We start from the raw sequence: 15,101 nt of genomic DNA on the forward strand, positions 1-15,101 counted from the left end.
CAGGTATCAACATGCAGGAAGTTTATTAGGGAGTACAACATCTATGGGGAAAGGGACAGGCAGCACGGGGTAGCGGGAGAAGTAGGGCTGGGGTGAAATAATAACAATACTTCAGCTGATCCTCGGAAAATCTCTGAAGCTGAGCCAGACCTGTGGAGCTGTCCCAAATTAGTGAGAAGAGCAGTTCTTTATACTTCTAAAATGCACTCGCTGCTCCAAAAAGGGGATGTGGAGTTAGGGAGGAGCCTCTTTGCAACCAAAGGGAAAGGGCTGTCATCACTCAACATTTCCAGCAGCTGGTGGAACGTATCCTCCCATCCTGAAGGCAGATCTGGAAGACACAGGACAACATCCTTCAGCACCAGATCATCCTTGTTTCTTGTCCACCCCTCATGATTTATTCCCAATCCTTTATCTTACCAATTCATTTGATTATTTCTTAGTACTTGTCACAACTGAAAAACTTGCTTATTGTCTTTAATCTATTACCTCTACTGAATTTGATAAGTTCTATAAGGTTAGAGGTCACATCTGCCTCGTTTACTTTTATGTATAGCATGCAGAGCCCAGTCATTGGCACATGGCAGACACTCAGTGAATGCTTGTTGAATGCATGACTGAAGATGTCTCAACTATAGCTAGCTATAGCTAGCACTAAAATCACTGAATTTGTTTTTAACATATAAGATATTAAATGAACACTCTAAAGATGCTACTTAAAACCACCAAAATGCTCTCATTTTAAAGCTATTATCTGTTGCCAAGTATTATAAATATGTTTACAAATAACGCTGAATTTATTCCTGTTGAAATATACTTTCCTTTGAATTTCTGTATTTCTTAAGGTCAGAATTATTATATATATAGATAGATAGATAGATAGATATTAACATTTATCCTAAGAAATAGGCAGGTGGTACAAGATATTTTTATAACATGCTTAATTTGGATGAGATTGTGAGTTCTTTAACACATTTAAGTAGAAAATGATTTTGTGATCACAATCCAATGTATCTGAGTCAACTTTTGAGAAGAGAAAATATGCCCTTGTTGATAGCATTATTACGCACAGCTGGAGTCTAACAAAGCCATCAACAGACCTTGAGCAAGTTATTTCCAATTTTCTATGTGCTTCTCTCTATTAAACATAGTTGGACCATATGTTATATTGTGAATGTCAGGTTGTCTACATATCAATACCCTATTGTTATGCACATTTGAAATTACAGATGTAGAAACTTCTAATTTTCTCTAGATGTTTTAAAAAAGTGAACAAACAGGGGCCGGCCCGGTGGCGCAGCGGTTAGGTTCGCACGTTCCGCTTCTCGGCGGCCTGGGGTTCGCTGGTTCGGATCCCGGGTGCGGACATGGCACTGCTTGGCAGCCATGCTGTGGTAGGCGTCCCACGTATAAACTAGAGGGGGATGGGCACGGATGTTAGCTCAGAGCCAGGCTTCCTCGGCAAAGAGAGGAGGACCGGCAGTAGTCGGCTGAGGGCTAATCTTCCTCCAAAAAAAAAAAAGTGAACAAACAGAAATAGCATATACAATAATACTTTTAAATTTCCTGTATGTAATCTTATTTTTCCTTTAAATAGATGCATATAAATATATTTGATTCATTTGTACTAGCCTCTCATTATGTCATTTTAAGTTGTAAGAAGATATATTTTAGTTCTGTCAGCTTGGCACGATCAAAATCATTTAAGCCTCAATACTTGATTATCAGCTACAAAATTAATTCTAGGTAGAAACACTATCTTTACTTATAAGCGTATACACTAATGCTGAGTTGATAAGCCATATACAAAATTTAAACCCTGCGATTAAATCCCTTACATCACTAGAAACAGAGAGTCAATCTATTTGAGAAACTAATATCCTGCCAAAAATATCTGTATATAAACACATTGTCTATGTTTATTTTCTATATCAAAGCCCAATACCATTATTTATATCCACTTATAAAAGGATTATGAGTTATATTTACTTCTCAGTTTTATGGCTTTGGATTTGCGGAGGATTACACACTGACGTATAATCTGTAGTACTGTGTATTTTTTTATGTATTTTTAATTTCTATTTGGATTTTTCTCTGCCCAAATAAAATTCAAATATATCACATCATGGTTTTATGTATTTCTACCATTAAAAATATAGTAGAATAAGCTTGCTCTAGAAGTCCATGTGGATCTTTATTACCCATGTAATTTTCTTTTCAAATAGAAGTCATTAACTCAAATGAACATCCTTTTGGATGCCTCCCAATTGGATGTCTATAAGCAAGTTACAGTGCAAATTGAGATTTCAGGTAAAAGCATCAAACATATGCATAGGATTATGGTTTGTGATCCTAAGTGCCTTCATCCTTTCCTGTAACATGTATTAAAGAAAGAACTGGTTGGGGGGAAATCTCATTACAAGAATAACAAAAAATGAGTGTATAGTAGCAAAGGTCATATCTTTGAGAATTAAAGAAGAAATCTATCTCTCTCCAGAAAGTAAAATGGAGGCGGTGGTGAATTAATGGATTAAAATGTCAAAGAACTTGTGAAGTTTTGGGAGATAAGGCCTCATAACAAGATTAAAGCCAGCTGTGGGATATAGTTTTGATAAAATGAAAAGTGCAGGGGTAATTTACAGCTAGGTTGGCTGTAAGCAATTTGCATAGCCTCTCCGAGACTGAACAGGGAAAATAGAAAATACAGCAGAGAGAGAAGGTATATGAGGAATTTAATGTATAGTAGGTATGTGACTAACATTAATCCCTTCCACCCTATACTGATTTTATTAAAATATCTTTGTATTAATGAAATAATATTTTCACCAAAGTGAAATCCAATTTTTGTCTTTATTAGAATAGAAAGTAAAAGGTATCCCATGAACATAAGTAAAATATATTTGGGTATAGATAAAATTTGATATATTTTCTCAAGTAACAAAACATGGCCAGGCCAGGCCTGCCAACTTCAAGTGTAAGCAGAATTTTCCTATTGGCCCAATTGTTCCTTGCATCTTTTTAAGTGCTGAAAAACTTCTAGGTCATCTCCTTCCACCAAAGGAGACTTCTTATATTTCATTGCTCAGTTAGGTTACATCTATCTTCCTAAAGCAGTTCCTGGCAAGGGTAAAGCTTACTACAAGTGGCATATACTAGTGGTCCTCAAACTTTACACTGAGTCAGAAGCATCTGGAGGCCTTGTTCAAGCCAAGGTTCCTGGAACTGAAACCCTGAGTTTCTGATTCAGTAGATCTCGGATGGAGGTCCCATGTGATGTGGATGCTACAGGCGTGGGGACCATTCATGGAGAACAGACTTTGACTAATACAGATCTGTCTCCTGGGCATGAGAATAAAGTGACCTTCCCTGAGCAAATGGCCAAGCAATAGAACATGAATGCGAGGGCTCTGCCTGCAAGGATGACACATGGTTGGGGTGGAATTTATGTTGACAAACAACAGTGTTTTTGCTTCCTGCCTTCTTTTCTTCTTTCCTTTCCCCTCTTCTTCCTCCCACCTGTCTTCCTTCCTACCTGCACTTTCAAAGGTTGTTTTGTTTAGGTAACTACATCTAAACCAATCCAAGTGAATTGTACAAGCCTAGTGACACAGCATTACGTATCTGAGAAATAACTTTGCTAAGTCACAAGGGTATTTAAGTAGTTGTAACTAAGTGCATAACTCCTGAGAAAAAGCCATCACTTTGCAAATTTGTCATAACTTTTCCATTAAGCTCTGCATTATTTTTGCGGCAAATTCTTTATGTTTGACAAATCAAGAAAATCTTTCATTAAATGCTCTATTGTCATTCTAAATAACAGAATTGTGTTCCCTATTACATATCTCTCTGTAAAAGAATAAGATCTATAATTTGGCATTTGAAAATTGTATTCCGCAGAGAAGAAAGGAGAAATCTGTTTGCATTTTAGATGTGGTTTGTGATGTAATTTGGTAAAACACTGCTATGAGGTGCAGTGTTACTGGGAGGCAAGTGAAAGGACTATGGCCCAGCCCACTGGGGTCTAGCTGCCTGTCCAAATCTGTGTGTTCCTAGCTGCCCATGGGCACTACTCAGGTTTAAGAATCAATGGGTGTGAATCTGACTCCTATGAGGGGCTGAGGTTTGCAGGACAGCAGTGAGATTCCAGGAATCCCTCAGTTATTTGACACTCACATTGTCAGGAGACACTGGGAGGCGCATCTTTGGATGTTAGGGGTGGTGGTGGCTGGTCCGCATGGGAGCCTTCCTCTGCATTGTCCTCCTGGCTTCCTGGGAGTGGTGGCCAGCACTTTCTCACCAGGTTCTGCCCTCCTGTCCACATCTTCTTCCCACCTCGGCAGGATTTCTACCGCTCTGATTAGCGTTCTGAGTTTCACAGAGGCCAGGAGCCTGCCAGTTACCAAAGATATCATATCAAAATTCACTTTACGTCAGCTTTTTTCCTATAATAACGTGCTCTTCACACTGTTTTGCATTTTGATTTACTTAATAGAATATTTGGAGATATCATTATATCAATATACAAAAGGCTACCATATTCTACTTAATTATTTTTATTTAATCAGCTCCTTATGATGGATATTAGTTTCCAATCATTCACTATTAATAAACGGAACTAATGCTGCACTAAATATCCGTACACATGCAGCATTTCACACAATCTTGTGCATACCTGTAGGATACATTCCTGGAAGCAGAATGGCTGGGTCAGAGTTTATGCGCATTTTAATTTCAAAGAATTTGGCTAATATTCCTCCATAAATGAATCTCTGTTTCTTCACATTTTACCAACAGATTGTGTTATTACACTTAATCTAGCCAGTCTGAAGACATGAGAAATGGTATCTTGGTGTGTTTCTTTTAATTAATCTTTTATTTTTGATAATTGTAGATTCATAGGCAGTTGTAAGAAATAACACAGAGAGATCTGTGCATCCTTTCTCCAGTTTCTCCAATGATCTTATCTTACAAAACTAGAGCACGGTAGTGTAGGATATGATGAACAGGATATTGACACTGATACAGTCAAAACACAGAATGTTTCATCAGGACAAGGATCCCCATTTGCCATTAGCCATGCCCACTTCCTTCTTGAGACTCCTCTTAGCCCACATCCTTAACCCCCTGCAGCCACGAACCTGTTCTCCACTTCTATACATTTTTTCATGTCAAAAACATTACGTAAATTGGAAAGATTTTTCTCTTATTTTGAGTGAAGCTGAATAACCTTCAATGTTTGAGAGATTCTATTATCTTTCCTGTAAACACTGTCCTTCCACATTTTCTAACAAGTCAATTTGTACAGACTTGATATCACTCTTGAGATAGTGAGACTTGTCCTTCTTCATTTTCCATGTAGGACGTTCTACTTTATTTGCTATACACAAAACGTATTCTCATTGTGATTAAATTTTTCATTTTACGATCTCATGATTTTTGATCATACGTGGAAAAATTTTCCCTACTTGGTAATTTAAAAAAACAGTATCCAAAATTTTCTTCCAGTGTTTTCCTATATTTTATGGCTTTTAGTTTTTACTTTTGAATCTCTGATTCATTTTTACTATTATTGTTGTTGTTATTGGTATGAGATGTGAGGACATATTTCATTTCCAATTGTCTAACTAGTTGTCCTGAAAGTAGATAACTACACATTTTTAACTACTGCCATTCTGTGTGATTTTTCATATATAAGGTATTATGACAATATCTTTTGGAAAATTAAAGAAATATCCTTGGATTTTCTTAAAGTATTATAACATTAGGAGGAACTAGAGCTTATTCTTTTCTTATGGTTTTAATAAAGATGTTTTCTACAATGACAGTACTTTTAATTTTGCACAGCAAATTTTAACTAAAAATAAGAAGCTACATTATTAATAATCTGAGGCCAATTAATATAACCTGTTAATTCATCTCTTGAATGGTATTGAGTATAACAAGATTGACTGGAGATCCAGTCATTTTGTGATAGATTCACTTTGTTTCTTCTCAGGATGGACCCCTTACCCCAGGTCTCTGAGCTAGATGCAAGTGTTTTCAGAAGGATGCCATTCCCAGCAAGATTCCAGCAGCACAAAACCTTTTCTCTTAAACAAACGATTAAAGAGCTGACTCAGTGGTATAGTGGTTAAGTTCCCCCATTTTGCTTTGGTGGCTCAGGGTTCACAGGTTCAGATCCCGGCACAGACCTGCACACTGCTCATCAAGCCATGCTGCAGCAGCATCTCACATATAAAATAGAGGAAGATTGGCACAGATGTTAGCTCAGTGACAATCTTCCTCAAACAAACAGAGAAGGATTGCAACAGATGTTAGCTCAGGGCCAATCCTCCTCACCAAAACAATAAGAATAATTTATTTACTTATTTATTAAAAGCAGATAGTTTGCTAACTTTTAGCACACGCTGATTTAGCAGATGAATAGCTCTTCTTGCACTTATTTTTATTACATTTTATTCTTCATTTGTGGATATGTTATTTCTCATTTTGGAAAGCATACATAAAAACTAAATTTTCATAACTTGGAAAATGGATCATTCACTCAAGAACGTAAAGAGTTGCATTGTGTTTTAGCCATTTTAGCCACATACAAATACATCTTCCATCTACAGTTATATGCTAATCATAATATTTAATTGCAGAAATGTAGAGCTCCAGATGAAGAGATGCCTCATTGGAATTCTTCCTAAAATGCTTTTCTCCCTTGTCAAAAGAAATTACTGTTGTTCTGACTGTATCAGAGTAAGTTATCAATAATGGAATCCCTGTTTTCTTTTGAAAGGAACTGGTGGACCTTCAACATGCCTACCAGAAACTAAGCAGACAATACCAGGCAAAAACAGCAGAACTGACTCATGCAAACAACCTCCTGGATCAAAGCGAGGCCGAAGCAAAGAAACTGAGGTTGCGAGTGGAAGACCTAAAACAGGGACTCATCCAAAAAGAAGACGAGGTATCTCATGAACGAACAGACGCTGGATAGATTCAGAATAGCATGTCATAGCATATATGAAGCATTTTCTCCTTTATTAACATATCACATTAATTGAGATAAAAACTTCACACTTTAAACCCTAAAATTAATAAAGAATTATAAGGGGCTGACCCCGTGGCTGAGTGGTTGGGTTTGCACGCTCTGCTTCAGCAGCCCGGGGTTTCGCCAGTTCGGATCCAGGACAAGGACATGGCACTGCTACTCAGGCCATGCTGAGGCGGTGTCCCACACGCCACAACTAGAGTACCCACAACTAAAATATACAACTATGTACTGGGGGCACTTGGGGAGAAAAGAAAGCAGAAAAAAAAGGAAATAAAAGAATTGTAAGTGTAAGGAAAGAGAAAACTATTTCATAGACAACACGCTCATCCTTATGGTGCTAATAGTATATTTTTTATGTGTACTCTATAGCTTCAAACATGTTTCATCATGGGCCTGTGTGTGTGTATGTGTTTATATATGGGGATGGTATCATTAAAGCTTGCTGTTTTGGGCCTGTATATTAGAGAAGTATGATATATATCACAATTGTATATTACAATATATATTCTCCCCAGTGCTCTCTGGTCTTTAAAAGAATGCAGGCCTCTTGTTTGGTTGTGTAAGGTCCACTTGTTAATGGAGTATGGAGTATTTAAGAGGTTTCTGGAAGGCAGAGGCCTCACTGTGATGTCCTGACAGCACACCTGCAATAGGGAAGTGATTTCAGCTGCAATTACAAGCAACAAAGAGCTTCATTTTTTAAAAAAACCGTCTCAAATGTCAGTGAGATTGTGCGACTGTCACCACATGGCGGCAGTTACTTCAGATGGCGTTCCCATCACTGCATCTGTTCCTGTTGGACAACTTTTGAGGCAAAAATCATTAGTTCCCTTGGTAGAAAGACTGTTTCCAGATAACGCCAAACAGTTGGAAATTGAAGAAGAAAACGGCATTGTGTTTCCAAGAGGCGGTTCAATAACAGAACACATTCCATATTTTAAGATTTAATTTTTAATTAAAACTAGTCTGGTCAAACAAACTTGATTCTTTTCTCCAATAGCATCAAGTAAATACAGAATCATTTGACCAGCTAGGCTTATACATAGTCCCCTGATCCCAGTAATGTGGACTTGTCTGTCGGCATTGCATTCTTGATGTGTCTCTTTTTATGAAGATATGTATGCACTTTTTAGTAATGTACCTGTGTAGTGAGGCTGGACTGTGAAAGAGTAAGTCAGGGAGGAATTGAGTAGAAAGGCTCAAGAGAATGGCTTTAGGTTTTTATTTTATCATAGCCATTATTCCTGTGAATAGTTTTAATATGTGAGTATTTGTTGGAGGTGGTGGTAAATAAATCACTGTTTGTCGCTCTAGGCTTTAAGAAATTGCTTGTGACTGAATCATCAGCAGGGAAATGGTGAAACCATGCAAGATTCAAGGGATAATGAAGTAGTAGTTCCAAAGATCTGATTCAGCTCTCCAATCGTGTAATTTAAATGGCTGTGGTCTTCAGGATGGTCATATTGTTTGCCCTCCTGTGTAGGAGATTTATTCTTCCCACATCATCAACATCAGGCTTGGCCATGTGACATTTCCTCTGCCAATGCCTTATGAGCAGAAGCCATGTGTGCCACTTACCATCAGGGCTTTGAGAGCCAAAATGGCTCTGCTGTGCCTCTTTCCCCACATATCTTTTCTGCCGTGTCTCATGTTGTGAGGCCAGCATGTCCAAAATAGACATTCAGTCAGCATGAATCCTGATGAAGAGGACATAGAGCAGAGCCTTTGCTGACACAAATGGATCCACACGGGGAAAACGTCAAGATTTATTGTGGTAAGCCACTGAAATTTTGGATTTGTTTGTTACTACAGGAAAACTCAGTTAAAGCTGACTGATGTGGTCATTAAATGACAACAAAATTTGAAATTGTATGACATCGGTTCCCGTGCCCAAAGTAGGTGGTGAGAAAACTTACTGGGGGCTAGAATGATGGCAACCCACTGTACGGAGTCTTGAAAAGTTTGGTACATATTTCCTATAGTACTTTGGAAAGCAAATGTGTAGACCATGAACTTGTGGTTTTTAGGTGAATAGGTATGTGACTGGTATTTCTTGTTTGCTATTGGTCCATTTGACAAGTGCCTGGAAGGAAGATGAACTCCGAAAAGAACTGCCAATTTTCAAAGAGATATGTAAGGAAACATAGAAATGTAAGTAGTTCTGTGACTTCCAGGGTCTGACTTTCATTTTCAAATAGTAAAATATAAAGTGGAGGATGCCTTTGAAACATAGATATAAATTAAAGTTGAGCTTTCTGGCAAGGACCAAATCAATGATGTGGCCATTAAGCCTGTTGTTAAAACTTCCTAATCTACTATGGTTGTTCCCTGTAAATTCTTTAAACAACGTGGCACAGGGAAAGGAGCATGATTATGGCTCTACCAGAACATCTCACGAATTCTGGGTAACTGCAGGTAGCTCAGTGACAATGGAATGTCTCCAAAAGAATTGCAGATGTGATAGTTGACCTGTGTAATTTACCGGAATCAAATAGAATAAAGACTATTAAGTTTTTGTGAAAGTTATACTGGCAAATGAGTTTCCAGCTTGGGACGAAAGAGACTGGTTTCTTAAGATTTGAAAGGATCCTTCATTCCTCCCAACTTCCATGGACAGGGAGCTGGCTGAATATGCCGTCTACACCCTGAGAGGGAATAACGCCCATTGCCATATTCAAATATGGACAAAAAAAGAAGGGCTTCCTAGAGAGCAAAGCCAAGGACCATAGAAAACTACAGATAGGCAACTATTTTCAGGGAGCAGAACCTGAGGTAAAGAAAGGAACATCCCCCTTGGGCAGAACAGAAGTTCCTTGCAACATCTGCCAGGTTAAGATTTCGTAAATATTTTCTATTTCTTTTTCTATATGGAAGTTTTATTGCAATTTTATTCTCCTAGTTTCACTACAGAATATTGGGTGTGCAGGGGGTTGTAAATTACTTGTCTTTTGAGCACATAGATTTCTGGAGCAAGAGAAGACATATTGAGATCTGATGTAAATATTATCACGAGATCTTTGACTTTGAGACCTATGCTGTCATTGGAAAGTCACTTGGGGAACTTCTCTTGGGGAAAGGGTGAAAATTTTTGAACAAAGAAAGGAGGAAGACAAATAGTTTGTAACCAAGAGGATGGGCTGTGTTATACTGTAGGTGAGAGTGTGAATGAGTGAGTGTGTGAGCATGCGTGTCTTTTAATATTTGCTGCCATTTTCTGTGGGAAGAATATAGTTTCCAAGCATGAATGATGGGCACAGTCCTGTGACTTGCTTCACAAATGGAATTTGTGTGGCTTTAAAACAGAATCTTTTGGAACCATAGCTCCATGTGCAGAAGTATTTGGGTATGTTTTATATTCGAAGTCTATAAATAGATGCTTTGAAATATACGTTCAACACACAAAATATTTCAATGTTCTGCACCTCTACATCCAATCAGTTGATCAACAGAGAGGACTCACCCAAAGCACTATCAATTTATATGGGATTGTAATCTGGATTATTTGATTGCAGTTGTCACATCTTCAGTTTTCTCTGATTAAAGGTCATCACTGATTTTGATGGCTGCAAATGAAAATATTCCTGACAGAAATAAGATTTTGCATTAGATAGCAGTCAACATTTCCACAATTTGACTTATCATTGAGAAGCAAAGAAAATTCTGTCAGTTTCACTGCTCAACTTTTTAATTTCATAGTAGCAAATTGCTCAAATTGCAATTAGTTGAAATTAATGTTTAATTGGAACTGTCAAATACAAATTTTCTAACTCCTACAAGCCAACAGATTTTAAATAAATGAAAATGAGATATTAATCCTCTATACTGTAGAGAGAATAGATATTTGGAGCCCATAAGAGAAAACCCAGAGTCTAATTAAAGAAATAAGCAAATTAAAAAATTTCTTTTTTGGATGAGATGCTTTTCTTCAAGCAATTGACACACCAAAAAATCTAATTTGATGTATATTTGTTAGAAGTTAAACGTTCTTTTCTCATCATTTCATTGAAGTCTTTCTGTGAATATGTATTACATTATATAATGGCAAAATTTAATTAAGACTTCATTACCATAGTGCAGGACCAATTACATATAGTGTATCCACATTAAAATACCAAAATAATTGGCTGCTTTAATAAATATGGTGGGAAAAGTCTAATAAATAATATAATAATGCAATAAGCAAAGTTGGTCGAGACAGAACATGTGTAAACTGAACTCCAGAGTTTCTGCCTCCCTAGTACTTAGGAAGCATGGAGTAGAATATAAATGATTACTAAGACCTGTGGCTGCTCTGCACTGTAGAACTAGTGTCAGGAAGGATAAAGGACAGAATGAGAAAAGGTTTGCCAAAGGATATTTTAAATTTGGTAACGCAACACCACATCACATAAAAAAGGAAAAATCGAGGGAAAAATTCAACTATCACCCCACTGTGGTATCATATTACTTTGGTATATGGACTTCAAACACCTAGGCACTTTTATGCATAATTGCAGTCATTATTTACAAATTTATCAATTACCATAACCAATTTTCATGTTGCTATGTAGTTTTCATAGTTGGTCTTTCAAGAGAGGTGTAATATTTATTTCCTTGGATATAAATTTATTTAATCAACCAATCGTCCCTTATTAAAGATCACTTGGATTTTGCTCTCCCAACATACCTCTACTGTGAATACTTTGATGTACAGACCTTTTTTTTTTCCACTGGAAAAAAGTTTTCTAAGTGGAATGATTGGTTAAAGGATATGAATATAATACGGCTCTTTACATATAGAGTATTACCAATTTTCTATGCTTCTCAATGATAGGTCAAATTGTGGAAATATTGATAGTCATCTAATACAAAATCTTAACTGCACCTTAACTGATGTGAAATGTGAAAGTGAGTTAAACCTCAAATGATTTATTTATAAAATTAACAAGTGTTTAATCACTCAGTTTGCTGAGTTGTTCATTGGGTTTACTTTTCATTTCAGTTTCTTCCTTATGTTGAACTCTTTTCCCTGAGTGTAATTCAATATTTACTCTGGACTTGTTCTCTGTGTTTATGTTTAGTAATAGCTTCTGTAAATAAGAGGACTTTCGAAATATTCAGTGAACATTTAAAAGAGAAGTAAATCAGAGGTAAAGTAAGCCTAGCCTAGAGATGCCTATAATTCACAAAGCAAACTACAGAGGATGAGAGTTACCGTATAGTAACTAAAAAGTAAAGGCTCGATAGTCAAGGGAGGAAGAATTGCCTAACTTTAAGATGACATTCTTGCTTTAAGTAATTCATCGATTTCTTCATTGAGCTGACATTTATTGATCTAGGTCCTCAGTAGAACTCGAGGTACAAGATTAAAGACATACATAAAATATATTTCCACCATGAGGGGTAAAGCCTAATGCAACGATTTTGTAACCTGGCTACACAATAGAAACACTTTGGAAGATTTAAAAAAATACTAATATTCAAGTCTCACCTCCAGAATCTGAGTCCATTGTTATGGGTGGGCCCTGTCCATTAGCATTTTTTTAAAGCTCCTAAATGATTCTAATGCCTTGCCAAAGGTCAGAACCACTGATCTAATAAGAAAAGGCTGCCACCATTGAGTCTCAGATTCATAGCTTCGGTCTCCATTGAACACATATATTTGTGATAACAGTATAGGTAGAGGATAAACAAAATGACGCTGCCAAAAAGAGGCTCGTATTCCATTGTAATTGGTACCTGTTAGTATGGTACAATGCAAAATTAATTAATATAACGTCTTCTAGTTTTGAAATTCAAAAGGTGAAAAATCACTTAAGCAAATGGAAAGAGTAAGATACTAGTGAACACTGTAAGTTCACACCAAAAGTGTTAGTGTTTTGCTAAATGCATTGTCGGTGTGGCTTTACACTTTGCAATTATCACTTTATTATTACAGCTTAGCTAATTCTGGCCTCACATGTTAATGCCTCTGGTGTCACAAAGGTGAATCTTTTCAAGTCTGATGTCATCAGCAATGATGAATGTGAGAGACACTTTGGTTAAACCTACAGAACATTAATTATCTAAATTAACTGCTGATTTTTAAGCAAGTCTTTATTTAGAAGGACTCAGAAATCCTTTCCTAGCCCTAAATATATTTTCTTAAAATTTCATTAGTTTACACCCTGGTAATTTTAAGATTGTGAGAATAGTGGTAGACTGAAATTCACATTTATCTATGAAAAAGATGTGGTAAGTGTTTCAGGTAACATTAAAAAGAAATAACAAAGAAAGAGGCCAGCTGCTGGTTCACATGGGGACACAGCCGTGACCAGAGACCCAGGATTCAAACTGAACTGTAAAAACCAGCCCAGTTCATTTAATATTTATTGCTTCCTAACTTCTATGTTAGATGTTAGAATATACTTGAGTTACTCCCAAGAAGAGATTTTTAGTGGAGCAGGGGATATTCAAAAATAAATATACGAAGTTAAACATAACAAAATAAATGTCAAGACTGTGGTATTCAGAGGATGTCCAGAAACAATTTGCCATGTTTCTTTTCCTTCCAAGGCTTAATGGCTATTTGTAATTATGTGTTTGTTTTAATTATTTATTGTCTGACACCCCAACTGGAGTCTATGGGCAAGGACCGGCGCAGTCTGTGCCTCTAACAGTGCCAGCATTCAGTAGAGCTGTCTCAGACGTCTCCATGATGAAGACATCAGGGACACAACAACAACGTAAACAGAAGTCCAGCAACCTGGTCTCTCTATATTTCTAATCTAAATCATTGTAATAATTTCATTCCCACTTCCGTGGCTAATTGGAAGGTTATCATTTCCTGCAGTCATTTACCACGTCTTTGCTTTCTCTTCACTTCACCAACCGCCTCCCTTGTCTAGCACTTCTGCTCCGCCTCAGAATTTGATGACAAACCAAACCCAACGTGTGTGCTGTATTCTCAGCTAAAACTTTTATGCATTGAGTGTGAGTTGAAAATGTAGCCTCAGATAGGGGCTGAGTAAAATCAAGATGTTTCAGGGACAGGTTATGTGGAAAGGTTTAGCCCGTGATCGTTTGTTAGCTTTTCCTCTTAACTCTAGCAGCATTTATTAGACCACCGCCCTTTAGCCTTTTTATATGTGTATTTAACAGTATCTGATATTTTATTCCCTCTCTTCATCCAGCTCTGTTGTTGTCCACTCATTTATGCTCTGAAAAATGATGGAAGAGACATAGACCTCATTATATTAGGGGAAAAAAGCCAATAGAAAACTCAGTAAAGAAAAATATCTTTCTTCTTTTGTTTTCTTTCTTTTTCTCTCTTCGGTGCTCTGGTGCTGAGAGTTGAGTTAATCTCACTTATTCCTGGGCGCATTCATTCTTCCGTGCCAATCCATTCTCTTTATTTATATATTCCCTTTTATATTCACATCTCAGTCCCATGCCCTTCTTCCACGTGCAGCCATTTCAATGAGATTTTGTGTATCTTTTTGTTCAAATGTGTTTTCACACACTGTGTCCTTCGTTTTGTGTGTATGTCTTTTAATTAATGTTCACCCTGTTCCTGGTCTGTAGCCCAGGGAACTTCTCATATAGATCCATGAGAGGGTGGGTACAGGATATTTGCTGCAGGATTGGGTCTGAGGCTGACAGATGGATGCATCCGGGCCTTTGGTCACTGGGAGAGCAGAGGGATCAACTCTGTGGACATGCACCATGGGGTGCTCTACTTTACAGCAGATTCCGCGAAGACATCATAATGCCGAGGGATCTTAAAAACCGTGATTAGTGAAAACAGAGAAGCTGGAGACTTTTTAGAAAGTAATATCTTTCTGATCTCTGACTATGACTGAGTAATGTTAGAAGAGGCAGGTGAAAAATGTAATTTCAACCTAGCTTCTGAAGTTTTGACACAATGTTTGGTGTAGTGGGCAAGATAAAGGAAAGGAGTCTGATCAGGAAGTAACCTCTGGTTTGTGCATTCACTGGTGTGATCTCGGCTAATCATTTCACCACTCTGGGAGACACTTTCCTCACCTATAAAATGAAGAAGAATGAGCGGGATTCCATACATTCAATCATTAAAATGTGC

General features: G+C 37.3%; 1 protein-coding gene and 1 long non-coding RNA gene across 5 annotated transcripts in view; one reads left to right on the plus strand and one right to left on the minus strand.

Moving 5' to 3' along the window:
• CCDC102B (coiled-coil domain containing 102B) overlaps positions 1-15,101 on the plus strand; it is a 281,568-nt gene that overhangs the window by 209,268 nt on the left and 57,199 nt on the right. For 2 of the 4 annotated variants that reach the window (XR_011441604.1, XR_011441603.1), the window contains exons 7-8: positions 6,785-6,955; positions 8,357-8,816. Coding sequence is in view for 2 of the 4 variants with exons in the window: in XM_023647965.2 (XP_023503733.1) it covers positions 6,785-6,955 (171 nt within the window). In the remaining 2 variants the exon portion in view is untranslated. The remainder of the gene's footprint in view (positions 1-6,784; positions 6,956-8,356; positions 8,817-15,101) is intronic. The other 2 variants (XM_023647965.2, XM_070275826.1) reach the window with 1 other exon arrangement.
• Positions 7-15,101, minus strand: part of LOC111774762 (uncharacterized) — a 42,616-nt gene continuing 27,521 nt past the window's right edge. Inside the window, exons 3-4 of the long non-coding RNA XR_002810005.2 lie at positions 4,174-4,389; positions 7-331 (exon numbers count right to left, since the gene is read on the minus strand). This is a non-coding gene — a long non-coding RNA (uncharacterized lncRNA). The remainder of the gene's footprint in view (positions 332-4,173; positions 4,390-15,101) is intronic.

The sequence above is a fragment of the Equus caballus genome, chromosome 8 (assembly GCF_041296265.1).
Source record: "Equus caballus isolate H_3958 breed thoroughbred chromosome 8, TB-T2T, whole genome shotgun sequence".
Taxonomy (NCBI): domain Eukaryota; kingdom Metazoa; phylum Chordata; class Mammalia; order Perissodactyla; family Equidae; genus Equus; species Equus caballus.